This window comes from Cucumis melo, chromosome 2 (assembly GCF_025177605.1).
Source record: "Cucumis melo cultivar AY chromosome 2, USDA_Cmelo_AY_1.0, whole genome shotgun sequence".
Taxonomy (NCBI): Eukaryota; Viridiplantae; Streptophyta; class Magnoliopsida; order Cucurbitales; family Cucurbitaceae; genus Cucumis; species Cucumis melo.
Window position 1 is genome coordinate 14,878,637 of NC_066858.1, and position 18,582 is coordinate 14,897,218.

The 18,582-nt window shown below is 35.9% G+C and overlaps 1 protein-coding gene across 1 annotated transcript; it reads left to right on the forward strand.

The window, feature by feature from the left end:
- Positions 1–8,994: 8,994 nt before the first annotated feature.
- On the forward strand, positions 8,995–9,876 carry LOC127148292 (uncharacterized). Its single transcript, XM_051081765.1, has 3 exons — positions 8,995–9,063; positions 9,211–9,273; positions 9,349–9,876. The coding sequence occupies exons 1-3, from the start codon at positions 8,995–8,997 to the stop codon at positions 9,874–9,876; spliced, it is 660 nt and encodes a 219-aa protein (XP_050937722.1).
- The last annotated feature ends 8,706 nt before the right edge of the window (positions 9,877–18,582 follow it).

An 18,582-nucleotide genomic window follows, 5' to 3' on the forward strand; every position in this document is an offset into this window, starting at 1 on the left:
GCTCGTGCGGAAGGATGACCGTCGGCGGAAGATTCGGCTGCTCGCGCGGAACGACGACAGTTGGTTGAGATAGGCGGCCGAAGTAGAAGATTGTGAAAATGGGAGGGATTGAGAAATTAGAGATTTTATGTTTTAATTAAATAATTTAATAAAATTGGGGGTTTTTTTATTTTAATAAATTATATTAATAAATCCTATACCCTTTTATGACACGAAATAACTGTCACAGAAAACAATATCCGAAAACATCTTTTCCCGCCAAAAAAGTGCATTTTTACATATTATGACAATTGTTTCTTCTCTCCTCTCAATTTTTCTTCTTTAAAAGTGTCATGGAAAGTCACTTTTCTTGCAGTGTTAGTGTCTATTCATTCAAAATAAGATAACCACCCCACCTTTTATTAAAGAGTTACAAAAGTAGACATTTTTTTCAAAGTTTTCAAAGACTAAAACAAACATTTTTTAAAAGTTGGAGATTAAAATAGAACAAAGTTTAAAATTAGAGCCAAAATTGGACCTTAATTTTTATTCTATTTTGAAACCTTTGTGGAAAATTGGTATAGATAGCAAATTTTAGGGCTTGGTTTTAAAAAATGTCACTTCTCGATAATCCTAAAATACCCTTAAGGAGATTGTAACTATTTTACTCAACCTCTAATATTGATTTTTAAAAAATCTTTTACATATTTATATTTATCAATTAAATATGATATATACGTTCTTTAAATTTATCTGCACAAATTTGTTATTTTATTAAATATTCTATATTTAACCCTTATGGCTATGCAAATTTATGGTATCTCCATCTACTAATTTCAATGGAAACTCAATGCCTCTCAATTCCTCACACATATTCATTCTCAAATTTCAATAAAAATTCAATTCTTCACACAAATCTTTTAAGAAGAACACAAGATTTATCATACCGCACATTAAGACAAATGTTGTTTTCAATTTGGTTAAGAAGGTAAGGAGAAAATTTATGGAGACCAAATGGGTATGGATGGAAAGGGGATGTTATGTTATGTGTTCATGATGAGACCGGAGGTTATGTTATGTTCATGGTGAGATGAGAAAAGTATAGTGATTAGTGAGAGGAGATGATTCCTAGAAAGAATTATTTGGTTGAAACTTCTTATTCTAAGTAGAGTTTTTTGGGGTGCAATCTGTTGAATAATAGTCAGCATATCTAATGTATCTATGTATTCAGCCATCAAAGTATAGCTTTAATACCACGACTCCCTCTTTAAAACTTAAGGAAAATGAAGAACATCCTCCATACAACTCGCCAAATATCACCAAGAACTATGCAATTTACTAAAGACATTCAACACGTTGAAAACCTGTCACAATTTGTCTTGTTAAGACTATCCTAGTTTGAAAACAAATAACAAACAAACTGTTCTATTTGTTTAGTCTAGTCGGTGTGTACATATTTTTTACTTGGATGCACAAAATATATTGATTGCTTATTCATTCAAATACAATGTATTTTAAACAAGAATTTTCACTTTTACCTACGAAAGAAACGTCGGCCAAAATAAAAAAACGTAGCCTAAAGTTATATTGACGTATTTTTTTGCGTCGGCAAGAACGCCGTTGTATCCATGTCTGAAGAAGTTCTTGCCAATGTATATTGTTGCGTCGACGTAAAAGTTTTACCGACAAAACGCAACTTAATCGGCGTACAACTTTTAGCTACAAAACACAATTTCGTTGACGTAGAAGTTTTGCCGACAAATTGCAATTTCATTGGTGTACAATTTGGCCAAGCAACACATTTTCATCGGCATAATGCATTTTTACTGACGAAAAGTGTTCTGCTGGCATATAAGTTTTTCCGACGAAAATACATTATTTTGTTGGCATAACCGTTCTTCAAAATGTGGTAAAAAACATATGTTTGTTGACGTCGTTTGCATGGGCATAAGTAGTTTACCGTTTTATATATAAATTGTAATTTCCAATATGCAATTTTTTTCAATAATACCTAATTATGCAAAAACATAATTAATTGACAATTAAATCAATTGAAGAACAAATATAACAAAAATAAGCTTAATTTTATTAAAAATAAAACTAATATTCAATTCAACAATGTAACATTAGTAGTATTCATACATTTGAAGATTGCTAAGTTTTTTCAAATCTCACATACATCATTCTCTAAGCTAAAATTTGTCATTTTAAATTTTTACAAGTCTCTATTGAGCAAGAAATTTTGACCAACTAAATCCTGCCACCCATCACAGTAAACATTGTGATAATTATAAATCGATTGAGTTTGGATAATTAAGTTTTCTCATACTCAATCTAGTTAAGCCTTAAATATAAAAATTAGGCCAAGAAATAATGGATCCGAGAAAATAAAACAAGTGGGCTCGAGTCCGAATCTACCAAGGAAATGGGCCCAAGCCCAAGCCACCAGGAAATGGGCTCAAGCCCTAGCCCAACAAGCAAAAGCAACAGACAGATGAGCCCAAGCCCAAGCCCAACAAGCAAATGGGCCTAAGCCCACCAAAAGCCCATAAAATTTATCTATAAATAGAGACATCTACCATTCATTTAAGGACCTTTGGTTGAAAAGAAGAATCGAAGCTCTAAAGAATTGAAGACTAAAACTTCTGAAGGCTTTCAAGACGTGCAAGTTATCATCAACCTCGAGATCATCCTTCTGAAAGATCGAAGACTTGGAAAATCAAACTTTCCTTGAATTCCAAAAGATTGAACCTCGAATTGACTTGCAACTACAACTTCTTAAAGATCGAAGTCCACGAAGTTCTAAATTTTATTTTTTGTATTCGAGAGAAAGAATCAGAGGAGTAAATATTAGAGATTGTATCCACAACACCATATATCAGTCAATATACAAAGTTCAATTCCACGAATTAAATTTCTCCTGAAATCTCGTGTGAACAATTTGGCACGCCCAATGGGACCATGTCTACCTTTCATCTCTTTCTCTTTTTTGAAGAACATTCAAAGAAAACCATGACATCTCAAGACAACACTTCCAAAGGTCTCAGTGACATCAGCAAGCGACCAAACACTCGTAGCCGCTCAAGGGAGATTCAGTCATTTGAAGATATGCCTCTTTTCGAAGTTGCAAAGAATATTTGAGAGAAAATATCTAAGCCACCAAAAGGTGGAATTGTAATCAAAGAGAATCCTGCAATTAACGAACACAACTCGCTGTCTGAGCACTCAAATGAGGAGGCGCCACAACCAAATATAATATCAGTTATGGTGATTGATGTGGATACAAGCGAAGACAGAATGGTAGAGCTCGAAAAAAAGGTTAATATGCTCATGAAGGCGGTTGAAGAAAGGAATTTTGAGATTACATCGCTGAAGAATCACATCAAAAATCGTGACGCTGCTGAATCAAGTCACACACACTATAAAAAATGTTAACAAAGGAAAAGCAATTATGCAAGAAAGTCAACCACAAAATTCTTCCTCAATCGCATCGTTGTCTGTCCAGCAGCTGCATGAGATGATTGCAAACTCCATCAAAACTCAATACGGTGGACCTGCTCAAACCTTCTCTTTATATTCCAAGCCATATACGAAAAGGATTGACAATATGAGGATGCCACATGGATACCAACCACCCAAGTTTCAACAGTTCGATGGAAAAGGTAACTCAAAACAACATGTTGCTCATTTCATCGAAACTTGTGAAACTGCTGGTACACGAGGAGATTTGTTAGTCAAGCAGTTCGTTCGAACTCTCAAAGGAAACACCTTCGACTGGTACACCGACTTGGAGCCTGAATCCATTGATAGTTGGGAGCAGCTTGAAAGAGACTTTCTTAATCGTTTCTACAGCACCCGACGTATTGTTAGCATGATAGGGTTAACTGCAACCAAGCAGCGAAAAAGTGAGCCAATCATTGACTATATTAATTGGTGGAGAGCATTAAGCCTTGACTGTAAAGATAGATTAACTGAATTATCAGCTGTTGAAATGTGCACTCAAGGAATACATTGGGGGCTCCCGTACATCTTACAAGGAATAAAACCTCGTACCTTTGAGGAGTTAGGGACCAGAGCTCATGATATGGAGCTAAGTATTGCTAATAGAGGAAACAATGATGTATTAGTCCCAGAAATTAGAAAAGAAAAGAAAGAAGTGAAGAGCACCTAGAAGGTATTGAAGGGTGCTACCAAGGAGGCTATGGTCGTCAGCACGACCCCTTTAAAGCTTGTTTCAAAAGAAAAGAAAATGGAAAAACGCCAAGACGAAGGCGAAAAAAGACGTCCAACGTTGAAAGAGAGGCAAGAAAAAGTTTATCCTTTCCAGACTCTGACTTACCTGACATGTTAGACCAACTAGTGGAAAAGTAACTCATTCAACTTCTCGAATGTAAACGACCTGCAGAAATGAGGAGAGTAAATGATCCCAATTACTGCAAATATCATCGGGTCATCAGCCATCCCGTTGAAAAATGTTTTATGTTGAAAGAGTTGATTTTAAAGTTAGCTCTGGACAAAAAGATCGAGCTAGAACTTGATGGTTTGGAACAAACAAATCATGTCGCAGTAATCATATAGCTAGATAGTCGATTGCCTGCTATAAGGAGTCTAATCCAATTTTGATCGTTGGAACCTGTTGTTATATATTCTTCATCGGAGGATTTACAAAATAATGACTTCCAGACTGATGGCCCCAAGGAAGAAGAAAAACAAGTAGATAATGTTGAAGAGGGATGAACGCTGGTAACACGTCGAAAGAAGCGCAAGCAAAGTTTTTCCCAAAAAGAATCCAGCTCGTACCGAAAATACAGGAGCAAGGGTAAGTCTTAAAGAAGAAACACAAGAAAGAACCTGAGAAAGTGGCTACCGATTATTGAAGAAAGTGAGGGGCTTTCTCGACCATGACGACTGATAACTCTAAAGGACTCTTCCCTAAAAACTTTCCAATGGAAATAGTCTCGTGCCATACTACCAGTATGACGAAGGATGACGCTTTCCCCTCAAATCCGATGGAAGAGACACCCAAGCCAGAGAAGCACTTCCTTTAGGCATAAATGATTTGTTGACACTATCGCGAGAAGTTAATGATACAATCATCGAGATATTAAAAAATGACGATGTCTCGACTATTGTTACATCACCAACGAAGGCGTGTGATTCCTGTTGTATGTCGATATCATTCAGTGATGAAGATTTGCTACTTGGGTCAAAGCTTCATAATAGACCTTTATATGTGTCAGGATACGTTCGGGAGCAAAAGCTTAATTAAATTCTCATAGATAACGGTTCTGCCATCAACATTCTGCCTAAGTCAACAATGAATCAATTAGGTATCTCAGTGGAAGAGTTATCAAATAGTAAACTGGTGATTCAAGGCTTTAATCAAGGAGCACAACAGGCAATAGACACTTTTCGTTTGGAGATCGTCATAGGGGATTTGCAGGCAAGCACAATATTCCATGAGATCGATTCGAGGACTACTTATAAAATGTTATTAGGACGTCTGTGGATACTTGAAAAATGGAATAGTAACCTCCACGCTCCATCAATGCTTCAAATTTTATAAATAGGAAATTAGGAAGGTTGATGCTGACTCTAAGCCATTTACAAAGGCTGAGTCTCACTTTGTTGATGCAAAATTTTATACAAAAAGTGAAGACGTGAGTGAAGTCATATCAATTGAAGTTCCAGTGACTAAGGGCACTTTTAAGTACGAGAAAGAAATGATCATAACGAAGAAATCAAATAAAGGGGATGCACCCAATGGACAACAAAATGATGAACCAATGACTCAAACTAAGTCAAGGGCGCCAGAGACTGAAAAGATAGCAATCTTACAAAAGAAAGTCTTAAATCCCCATGTTTTGCGTTATATTCCTTTGTCCCAACGTAAGAAGGAATAATCACCATTTGCAGAATGTTCGAAAAACCTGACGGTCAAAAACACCGAGATATTAAAGGAAAATTTCACCACACCGCTTACTAAGATAGAAAAAGGAGAAGCGAAAAAATTGAGAAAAAAGGTTTAGAAGCATACCTTCCATAAAGACGAACAGTGGAGGGATTTGACCCAAAGGCATATAAGTTGATGGCAAAGGCAGATTATGACTTTATAACTCGTACTGAGCTTAAAAGCGTGAAAATATTTGACGAAAGACCTGGGATTTCCCGTACTTAAAAAAAGCTTTAGAAACAAGGATATTCTATACCTAATTCCAGAGCTGGAGTTGGATATCAGTCTTCTGAACCAGTTCGAATAACTGGTAAAGGAAAAGCAAAAGTTGCTAATACATGTCACATTACAGTTGGAGAAAGAAAAGATTCTGAAGAGGGCAAAAAAAATAGAAGTCAAAGAAGTTCAGTTTTTGATCGAATTACTTTTTCTGCTATACGTTCTTCAGTCTTCCAGAGGGTGAGTACATCGATAGCGAAAGACAAAAATCAAGCTTCAACCTGCGGCTCCACTCGACTTTCTGCCTTTCAAAGGCTAAACACAATTGCAAAGAAGGTACAATCTATAAGCCTAACTCCGACCACAAGAAAGTCTGCCTTCAAAAGGTTAAGCGTGTCGGTAACAAGAGGCCAAAAGAAAGCCTCTATATCCGTCCCAAGCAAATCTAGCCTAGTGACAGGAGACGAGAAAATTCGCATTGCAGTTCCATCAAGAATGAAAAGAAAGATGTTCGTCTCAGTAAATACAGAGGGTTCATTAAAAGTAAAGCCACATGATGTTGTTTTTACTCGACCTGAAGATAATGAACCAGAAGACAAAGTAGATGTGGCAGGTTGTTGCCATGTTACAATAGAAGAGACGTTTGAAGAGGATGCCGAAGCGGCTCCGTTATCACTTGAGAATGGGGGTCAATTAACGATTAATGAGTTAAAAGAAGTCAATCTTGGTACGAAAGAAGAACCTCGTCCAACCTTCATAAGCACTCAAAATGAGTATGTGAACTTACTCAAAGCATATAAAGATGTCTTTGCATGGTCATATAAGGAAATGCCTGGACTCGATCCAAAGGTGGTCGTTCATCGCTTAGCGATCAAACCAGAGCATCGGCCAGTCAAGCAAGCCCAACGACAATTTCGACCAGAACTCATTTCTAAAATCGAGGAAGAGGTAAATAAGCTCATTGAGGCTGAATTTATTCGTGAAGTCAAGTACTCAACATGGATAGCTAATATTTTTCCAGTAAGGAAGAAGAATGGCCAACTACGTATTTGTGTCGATTTTCGCGACCTAAATAACGCATGCCCAAAAGATGACTTTCGTTTGCCTATCATGGAAATCATGATAGACGAAACTGCAGGGAATGAAGCTTTATCTTTCATGGATGGGTCGTCAGAATATAACCAGATTAGAATGGCTCTACATGACAAGGAGAAAATAGCATTTCGAACTCCAAAAGGTATATACTGTTATAAGGTAATGCCTTTCAGATTGAAAAATGCAGGTGCTACATACCAACGCACTATGCAAAGGATCTTTGATGATATGCTGCATAAACACGTTGAATGTTATGTTGACGATCTCGTAGTCAAGTCCAAGAAGAAATGCGATCACTTGAAAGACCTGAAGCTTTTACTTGATCGCCTCAGGAAATATCAACTAAGAATGAACCCTCTCAAGTGTGCATTCGGTGTAACTTCAAGGAAATTTTTAGGATTTATAGTGAGACATCGTGGCATCGAAGTTGATCACTCAAAAATTGATGCCATCCAGAAGATGCCAAGTCCGAAGAACCTGCACGAATTGAGATGATTGCAAGGTCGTGTGGCTTACATTGGAAGGTTTATATCTAATCTTGTAGGTCGATGTCAACCATTCCAGAGACTGATGAGGAAGGATGCAGTCTTTGATTGGGACTAGTCATGCCAAAATGCATTTGATAGCATAAAGAAGTATCTGCTCAACCCTCAGGTCTTAAGTGCGCTTGAGCTAGAAAACCATTGATATTGTATATTGCGGCTCAAGATACTTCACTCGGGACATTACTTGCACAAGAAAATGATAAGGGTAAGGAATGTGCACTCTACTATCTAAGTAGAACTCTGATAGGAGCTTAATTAAATTATTCTCCAATTGAGAAAATGTGTCAAGCCCTCTTCTTTGCAATAAATAAACTGAGACATTATATGCAAGCCTTCACTATACATTTGGTGACAAAAGCTGATCCTGTCAAATATATCTTATCAAGGACAGTCATCTAGGGACGTCTCGCTATTATACTTCAATAGTATCATATTGTATATATCCCCCAAAAAGCAGTAAAGGGCCAAGCATTGGCAGATTTCCTGGCTGATCATCCAGTTCCATCAAATTGGAAATTATGTGACGACTTACCTGATGAGGAAGTATTGTTTGTTGAAAGCATGGAGCCTTGGATCATGTTCTTTGATGGTGCGGGCACAAAGAAGTGGAGCTGGTGTCGGCATTGTCTTCATTTCTCCTGAGAAGCATATGTTGTCATATAGCTTCACACTCGATGAGTTGTGTTCAAATAATGTTGCTGAGTAGCAAGCCCTAATCATCAGCCTGCAAATGGCTTCAGAATTTGGTATAAAGTACATAGAAATATTCGGCGATTTGAAGTTAATCAGAAATCAGCTCTCCTATTAGTACGAGGTAAAGCATCAAGACTTGAAGCCCTACTTTAGTTATGTTAGAAGATTGATGGACATATTCGACAGCATAGTATTGGAGTATATACCGAGATCAGAAAATAAGAAAGCTGATGCACTTGCAAACTTGGCCACTGCTTTAACAGTCTCAGAAGACGTACCAATAAACATTTCCCTTTGCCAAAAATGGATTGTGCCCTCGATTGAAAGTCAATACGAAGAAGCTGATGCGATATCTGTGTATGCGTAATTGATGAAGAAGATTGGCGTCAGCCCCCATTATAGACTATTTGGAGCATGGAAAACTTCCCACCGATCCTCGACATCAAGCTAAAATACGTAGAAGAGCTGCACGATTTATTTATTACAAAGACACACTTTATCGACGCTCATATGAAGGACTTCTTCTGCGATGCCTATGAAAAGAGGAATCGACAAGGGCCTTATAAGAAGCTCATTCGGGTATTTGTGGTGCCCACCAGTCTAGCCCAAAGCTCCAATATCAGTTGAAAAGAATGGGTTACTACTGGCCTACCATGATCAACAACTCGATGCATTTTTGCGAAGTATTGTGCGGCTTGTCAATTTCATGCAAATTTTATACATCAGCCACCAGAGCCGCTTCATCCAACAATAGCTTCATGGCCTTTTGAAGCTTTGGGACTCGACCTGGTTGGACCTATCACGCCTAAATCATCGACTGGTCATTTTTACATCCTTGCAGGAACTGATTATTTTTCTAAATAGGCTGAAGCCATGCCATTAAGAGAAGCAAAGAAGGAAAACATTGTAAATTTTGTTCAGACACACATCATTTACAAATATGGTATTCCTCATCATATCGTAACTGATAATGGAAGACAATTCGCTAACACTTTGATGGACAAGTTATGTGAAAAATTTAACTTCAAACAGTACAAGTCTTCTATGTACAATGCCGCAACAAATGGATTGGCAGAAGCATTCAACAAAACTTTGTGTAGTCTACTAAAAAAGATGGTTTCCAAGACAAAAAGAGATTGGCAAGAAAAGATTGGGGAAGCATTGTGGGTCTACAGAACTACCCATCGTACTCCTACAGGTGTTACACCTTATTCTATGGTCTATGGCGTCGAAGCAATACTCCCACTAGAAAGAGAAATTCCTTCCTTAAGAATGACAATTCAAGAAGGACTAACTACTGAACATAATGCTAAATTACGCCTTCAAGAGTTAGGAGCACTTGACGAAAAGAGACTGGAAGCTCAACAAGCACTCGAATGTTATCAAGCATGAATGTCAAAAGCCTTTGACAAACAGGTAAGGCCTCAATCATTTGAAGTTGGTGATTTAGTGCTCGGAGTAAGAAGACCTATTATCATGACAAGGCATATGGGAAATAAGTTTACACCTAAATGGGACAGACCCTACATTGTCAAAGAAGTTTTCACGAATGGAGCATACAAAATCATCGATCAAGACGGATTATGAATTGGCCCAATCAACGGTAAATTTCTCAAGAAGTTTTATGCCTAATCCAGTTATGTAATAAATAAATAAATAAATAAATAAATAAATTTTGAACTACGTCCCTATATTATAAATAGGGTACGTAGGCAGCTTAAAGTTCACTTTAAATTCAGTCACATGTAAAAAAAAAAAATCATTTTTCATTGTCTGCTTATATGAAAACATTGCAAAATAAATGTAAATGTAGCTATATTAGAATAAAAAAAATTCTTTTACATTATAATTCAACAAAAATTTTCACATCTACAAGGTTTGCAGCAAAAGAAAAAAGGGGCAAAGGAGGCATAAATCAAAGCTTCCACTTGATGTTCTTAAATTCTTCTCGTGCAGCTTTCATGCTCTTGCAAACCGTAGCTAGTGCCTCAATCGCTTCTTCAGTAATAGCAGGGGTGCTTTCAATGGTATTGACTTTATCTTGGAGCTTGAAAATTTTTAGTTCTTGTTGGTCTATGGCTTCCGCTTTTTCACAAGATAAGATCGACAGTTGTTCAAACTCAGCATTTATGCTCTGAAGTCTCTTCTTCAGTTCCTTCCTTTCTAAAGATAACTCTGCGGTTCTTTCCTGAATAACTTTGACATCTCCTCGTAGTTGTTCCACCAAAGTCAAAGCTTCCTTGATGGCAGATGTCTTCTCATTTAATTGACGAGCTTTATCTGTTGAAAACAACTGTGCAAAATATGAAGATTGCACATCGTTAAAATTTTCTACCCTCTTAAGATAACTATTCAGATACTCTTCAAGAGGAGTCAGGCCATCCGCATGGATCTTCTCAATCCCCGAGAGAACCGTCGCTATTTCTGGCCTAAGTCTTGGGATATATTCAAAAGGAGTTCGCATTATCTTATCTTGAATATCCTCCCACATACATAAGGATGTTTTCTGGAAGAAGTTTGAAACCACCTTTTCACCAACCCACTAAGAAGATTTAGGGTTTCTCGTGGTCTGTTTATTAGAAGCGGCAATGACAATTAAGAAAACTTAAGGGGAGCATGTGCCGAGCTAACTTTTTGTAAGGGTGCTTTAGAACAGACACCTTCTTTGGATGAAGGGCTCTCAAGGTCTTTTCCCCCCACTGTCATCTTGTCTCAACGAATCTCCTCGAGAAGAGCAGATGGACGTAAGGATTGTTCAGCCGATTTATTGACGGGAGGTTTCGAGGTACCAACTTCCTCAAAGGACGAATAAACTACGTGAGGTCCCATGAAAGATTCATCATTGCCTAGCTCTATAAGTCCTTCAAGTTGATCGTTCAATGGTGACTGCAGAAGTAAACAATTAATAAGTCACTTATGAAGAAGGAAAAATGTGCAAACCAGTGGTGAAACATCAAGAACTCCCAAAGCACTGAAACCCCTTCCGTCGGGATTATCACTTGATACCTTCGCTTTCTTCAAAGGTCTCTTCCAATGACGATCACTTTTACTGCTATCGCTTTCATTTTTATGCTATTTTACCTCCTCTTTAAGATTAGAGGCTATCGCCTCAACCAATCGAATTTCTTTACCACCCAGGTTGCTCACTCGATTCTTGAGTAGTCTAGGCTGTGAAGAGGGAGGAATGACACTACTCACCAAATGGTGTCTGTTATCCTCAAAATAGGTCTCGTGCCTCGTGGTCCACCAGTCTGTAAATTACTGAGTCACATGCTTGCAAGGCTCTAACGAACGGGCGAGCAAGTATAGCTCAGATAAAGTGTTACGCCTTGTACATATTCTCCAGTGATACAATATATTATCCAGCGTGATCGCAGGTGACATGCCCCTATATCATTAGGGATATCTTTGTAAAAGCCAAATTGTCGTCCAAATCGATACGGACTGTATGATGTTATGTTCTAGATATTTTTGCAAGGAGAGGACAAGTAGCAGGAACACATGCTTACGAAATATGAAGTTTGCAGAAACGATGAATCATGGGCAGTGGCGGATCTAGAAAATATATTGACAGGGGGTTAAAAGAAAGATATGAAAAATAAACTAGATAAATAGGATTTGAACCTGGGTGGGAGGATGAGCTAACAATCAAAGTTACCACTAAGCTAATAATAAATATTAATAATTAAGTATTTTTCTTTTTATATATTATATAAAGACAATAAAGTTGGGGGGGCTCGAGCCCCCCTGAACCTATGCTAAATCCGCCGGTGATCATGGGTATCAATCATGCGTTCAGGTTTATTCCTGTTCTAGAGGTTAGCGTGCCACCGAATTCTTGCACCATTATGGATCAATTCTCGTGCATCATATTCCCCAAAATAAATAGACCCGCCTTTACCTGAAAAGTTAGTCATCTTAGGGCCTCGAACTTCCATGCGAAGTGGATAATCAGTGCCAATATAATGGGCTAACCAACCATGGACGTAATGCATGGAAAAGTAAAAGTCCATGCGTTCTATCGGATTGGAGGCTTTGGTTATCAAACCCAGCCCATGGTATATGTTCGCCAAAACTGGAACAGTAAGACTATAAATAGTGCTAGCGGCCATTAGGCTTGCAACCCTAAATACTCCAGGATGAAGAAATGATCTTTTCTGAGGAAATACGAAAAAACACAACCAGCAAGATAAGAAGGCAGCTAAATACGTTTCATCCTTCAAATCATCCCTGATTGCAAGTTCTGCAAATAACATGCTTTCCCTAGAAGACCATTCACGAGCTTGGATCTTCGAACCATCAGGATTTTGAGTAGATTTGGAGCGCGGGGCCTTCTTTTGCTTTCGCGTTGTTGGCTTATCATAGCTCTAGATCCAAGATACCAGAACGAAATCCAGGAGCCAATAGTTACTTGGGAGTCATTCTTAGAAGATGTCGAGCGGTCATTCCTCTGCGTACAAACTATTGAGTAATACGCCTGAAAAAGATATTACAGATCATCGGGAGATACTTCGTCTTATCCAGCGATGCGAAGGTTAATTCTTTAAAAGAATGGATCCTTTCCTCGTAGAAATCTCCCTTAATGGGAAGACCACCAAAGGACCATAAGTCCCACAAAGAAATGGATAACTTGTCCACCATAGTATGAAGAGTATTAGTCGAAGGACACCATGCTTCACAAAATGCTCGAACAACATCACTGTTACGATCATAAATGTACAAAGAAGCTATTTCGGCGCCATATAAACGAGTACTGTAAAGAAGTCGCGTATTTCGACCAACTACAAGCTCCAACTACTCCCAGTAGCAGTTAGTAAAGCAAAACTCTCCAGAGACTTTGGTCACAGTACCCCAACGTGTTTGACCTTCAATTAAACATTGTCCAAGAGTGAGAGCTCTGCTAGAATTAGGAGCCTCATTGTGAATAGAAGATTGCAAGACCCATACGCTTTTTTCCTCGGACAAAGGTATCTCCACGGATAATCTGGGAAGAATTGAGTTGTTGTCTAAGCGTGGCCAATAATCTGCAACAGCGCCAGCCCATGGCTTCTCCACAAGGAGACTAAGTCCATCTTCTCTGGGTTGATTTCTATCAGAAAGTATTACGAGGTGTCGAACTCCGGACAAGAATCGTTCTGTGAAGTAAACCATCATTCTACAAAAATAAATCATCACAAGCAAGTCAGTGTCGATGACATTGTCTTGGAATAAATAATATATGAAAACAAAGTAGACGAAGCAGCAAGGCGTCATGATAGAGTTGCATCGTCTATCATGAATAAACCTCAGAAGTTGGCGAATCAGTAGGACGTCATGATAGAGTTGCATCATCTATCATGGCGTCATGATAGAGTTATATCATCTATCATGAACAAACCTCAGAAGTTGACAGATCAGTAGGGCGTCATGATAGAGTTGCATCGTCTATCATGAACAAACCCCAGAAGTTGACAAATCAGTAGGGCGTCGTGATAGAGTTGCATCGTCTATCACAAACAAACCCCAGGTGTCGAGGAAGCAGCAGGGTGTCATGATAGAGTTGCATCGTCTATCATGAACAAACCCCAGACGTCGAGGAAGTAGCAGGACGTCATGATAGAGTTGCATCGTCTATCATAAACAAACCCCAGGCGTCGAGGAAGCAGCAAGATGTCATGATAGAGTTGCATCATCTATCACGAACAAACCCCAAGCGTCGAGGAAGCAATAGGGCGTCATGATAGAGTTACATCGTCTATCACGAACAAACCCTAGGCGTCGAGAAAGCAGCAGGGCGTCATGATAGAGTTTCATTGTCTATCACGAACAAACCCCATACGTCGAGGAAGCAGCAGGACGTCATGATAGAGCTGCATCGTCTATCACGAACAAACCCAAGGCGTCGAGGAAGCAGCAGGGCATCATGATAGAGTTGCATCGTCTATCATGACCAAACCCCAAAAGCTGACAGTCATAGAAGTAGGGCATCGAGGAAATCGTAACTTCATATATACTCGTATGGGATCTCCAATTTTTTTTTTTTTTAAAAAAAGCCGTTAATAGTAAACAAAAAAGAAGGACCAACCTTTGATAGAGCTTCAAGTTGGTGCGAACCTGAAAAAAATTAGGTAAGCTAGGGATAAAAAAAGAAAGAAAAAAAGAGATTAACAAAAAAAAAATAATAAAAATTAAAAAATTAAAAAGTCTTTCTTTTAAAAAAGGTAAAAAAAATATATAGAAAACAAAAAAATAAAAAAGAAAAGAAAAGAAAAGAAAAAGAATTATAAATAAATAAATAAATAATAGAGAAAAAAATAGAGAAAATAATAGCAAACAAAAAGGAAAGTCAACAAGAAAAAAAGGGAAGAAACTAATTTTTTAAAATAATAATAATAAATAAATATTTATGAAAAATAAAAAAAGGAAGAAAATTATAGAAATCAAATATTCATAAATAAAATAAAGAAAGAAAAAGAAGAGATTAACATAAAAAAGTAAAAAAAAAAATAAAAAGACTTTCTTTTAGAAAAAGGTAAATATATATATATAGAAAACAAAAAAAATCAATAAAAAAAAGAAGAAAAGAAAAAGAATTATAAATAAATAAATAAATAATATTTGAAATAGATTAAAAAAAGAAAAAGAAAGAGAAAACCCTAAAGGGTGATGCAGCCACCCCCCATTTTTTTTCTTTTCTCTCTTCTGCTCTTCTTCTTTTTCCTCTTTTTTCTCTTCTTTCTTTTCTTTCTTCTTCCTTTCCCATTTCTTTTCTTTCTCCTCTATATCTCTTCTATATATTTTTTCTCTCTCTTCTTTGCATCCCATTCTTTTTCTCTCCTTCTCTCTACTTATTCCAAAAAAAAAAAAAAAAACAATGACGAACAAAAATTGAGTCTTCGTACGATGGTGCAGCGGCATGGTGCGGCAATGAAATCGATGATTCAGACAACAAAAAAAGACTACTACAATGCAAGCAGCGGCTGCAACGGTACGATCGACGGCTGCTACGGTGCAATCAGCGACTGCGACGATGCGGTCGGTAGATAAATATTGCGGCACTGGGACAGACCGAAGGAAACTGATGTATAAAAAGTCTCTACAGTGTAGTGATCATTTTTTTTTTTTGTTCTCCTTTTCTTTAACAGTGGGGAAGTGTGGTGTTCCTACCTCTTTACCTCTCCAGCCTTCAATTATTTATAAGGAACTAGGAAGATCATGTTGTGATTAGTTGTTGAGATTTAACATTTAAATTGTTGAGATCTTCATCTAAAACATTTAAATTGTTGAGATCTTGATCTAAATCTTGAAAAAGTTTTCTAAATCTTGAAGAAGTTTTCTAAATCTTGGAGAAGTTTGAGAATTTTTTCTTAAAATTGAATTATCGTTATTTATATATTTGTTTCTTCTTTTTTTCTTTTCTTCTAAATATGTTGAAAAGATATTAATATATATATATATATAATAAATAAGTACTAATTTTACTTTCTCCCATTTCTCTTTTACACTAAATTAAAAAAATTGAGAATTAACATATAGAGTCAAATAATAATAATAATAATAATAATAATAATAATAACAAATAACTTACATTCATGAATTGACAATATTCTAATTTCATCACATCTATGCTTCAATCTCCCAATTATTTTTACAAAAAAAAAAATTAGGAATTTAAAAAAAAAAGATGAATTAACCAAATTTCATATAACGTTTTAATCACTCATGTCCAAATGCATAGTGATTAACTTGACATTTTTTGGGAGCCAAAATCAAGAAAATAAAAAAATCACTTGCATCCTGGTATCAAATTATTGTTTCGAGATTCATCCACTCATGCATGTGTACGAATCTCGAAAAGGGGCATTTATTGAGCAAGAAATTTTGCCCAACTAAATCTCGCCACGTCATCACAGTAAACATTGTGATAATTATAAATCGATTGAGTTTGGATAATTAAGTTTTCTCATACTTAATCTAGTTAAGCCTTAAATATAAAAATTATGCCAAGAAATAATGGATCCGAGCCTGTAAAACAAGTGGGCCCGAGTCTAAATCTACCAAAGAAATGGGCCCAAGCCCAACAAGCAAATGGGCCTAAGCCCACCAAAAGCCCATAAAATTTCTCTATAAATAGGGACATCTACCATTCATTTAAAGACTTTGGTTGAAAAGAAGAATCGAATCTCTGAATAATTGAAGACAAAAACTTCTTAAGGCTCTTAAGACGTGCAAGTTATCATCAACCTCGAGATCATCTTTATGAAAAATCGAAGACTTGGAATATCAAACTTTCCTTGAATTCCAGAAGATTGAAGCTCGAATTGACTTGCAACTACAACTTCTTGAATATCGAATACCACGAAGTTCTAAATTTTATTTTTTATTTTTTATATTCGAGAGAAATAAGTAGAGGAATAAATATTAGAGATTGTATCCACAACACCATATATCAATCAATATACAAAGTTCAATTTCACGAATTAAATTTTTTCTAAAACCTGGTGTGAACAGTCTCCTATAAAAAAAAAGTTCATTCTAAATAATAATTTAGCATAAAGAAATACAAACAAATACTTTGTCTCCAATTTGTCATTCTATGTCAATACTGAAATATTTTGTGTTAATAGGTTTTGAGGGTGGAAATTAAAGTAATTTTGTTTTAAATTTTTAAAAAATAATTAGATATATAAATGTTGTTAGAATCTTGATTTTTTTAAAAAAAAATGTTAAGATTTTTAAATAGTTAATAAAATATTAGCTGTTATGATTTGATGGCCGACTACATGGATTATCTTTTATTATATTTTTTAGTTTGCAGATTTTGAGCGTCAAAATCTTTAAAAAATCTCATCGTGTTCATGCTCCCTTCATCCCCTCAGTTGTCTCTACAAGCAAATTTCGACAGTAAATTAGTAAATTACAAGATTATCATGCAGAGGATAATTTTTATGAAATATTGTAGATCTAACAAGAACGAGAAATCAAGATTTATACAATATTAAGTTTTTCTTTTACATTTTATTATATCCATCAAGAGATTTCTAAGAGTTAAAGTTGCTGCTGAAGAATATATTTCGAAGACATTCCCTCAATTAAGCAATTATCATTTTAGTAATTGATAATATAATGGTAATTTTAAACATTAGTAGAGAATTCTAGAAATATATATTTTTTCTATTAGCTTTTTCATTAATCAATTATGAATATTTATCTTTTTATTCGTAATATTCTTCTGTTTATGAATGTTGAATTGAAATGAAGTTGTATTTAAAATTGAGATGAAGTTGTGGTTAAGATCGATATGAATATATACATTAGTTTATTAAAATAAAAAAGCATATGTTGAGTTCTAATCCTTCATGCAAATTTGTTATTATGTATTTATCTTTTTTTTTTTTTCACATAGTTTGTGATTGTTTTACAGAGTGTAATTTATTGTATGGGGATTGGAAGATTATGGAAGAAACAAATGAAAATTTTTTTACTTAACTTTGTTTAATTTCAATGTATTTGTATCAAATTGTTTTAGTTATAGTGTACTTTTTATAGTTTTATCAAATTTGGTAGATTTGTGGCATAAGATAAATAAAATTATATATATTTATTTAGTTATGGTATTTTTGTGAACTATTGATAAACGAAACTACCTCAATCTTGTTTGAGAATTGTCCTTTATTCTAGATCAACTTCCACAATAGTAATAAAAATAATTCCGATTAAACAAATAGTTAAACCCCAAGAAAGCTAAACAAATTTTAGCTTGGAAAGATTGATCAAAGATCAAGAAGAAAAAAGAGCTTGTTTCGATCCTAACTTCAAGATTTCGAATTCTCTGTAATCTAATTGATCAAACTAGATTGAAAATCCTAAACAGGCATTCTAGCACAAAAATACAAAAGAAAGCGTAAAGTTTGAGAGAGATAACACTCTAATAAATTTTATTCAAATTCAAGTTGTGTACATATCCTTTAAAATGTAGAAACTACAATCCTATTTATACTAATTAAAAATATTATATGAAATGACACAACATTTAATTTCATGCCCTTTGATCAACTACTCAAGCGATTTGACTAAGAACCTCATATATTGAAGAATTTACTTTCCACGACTCTAAGA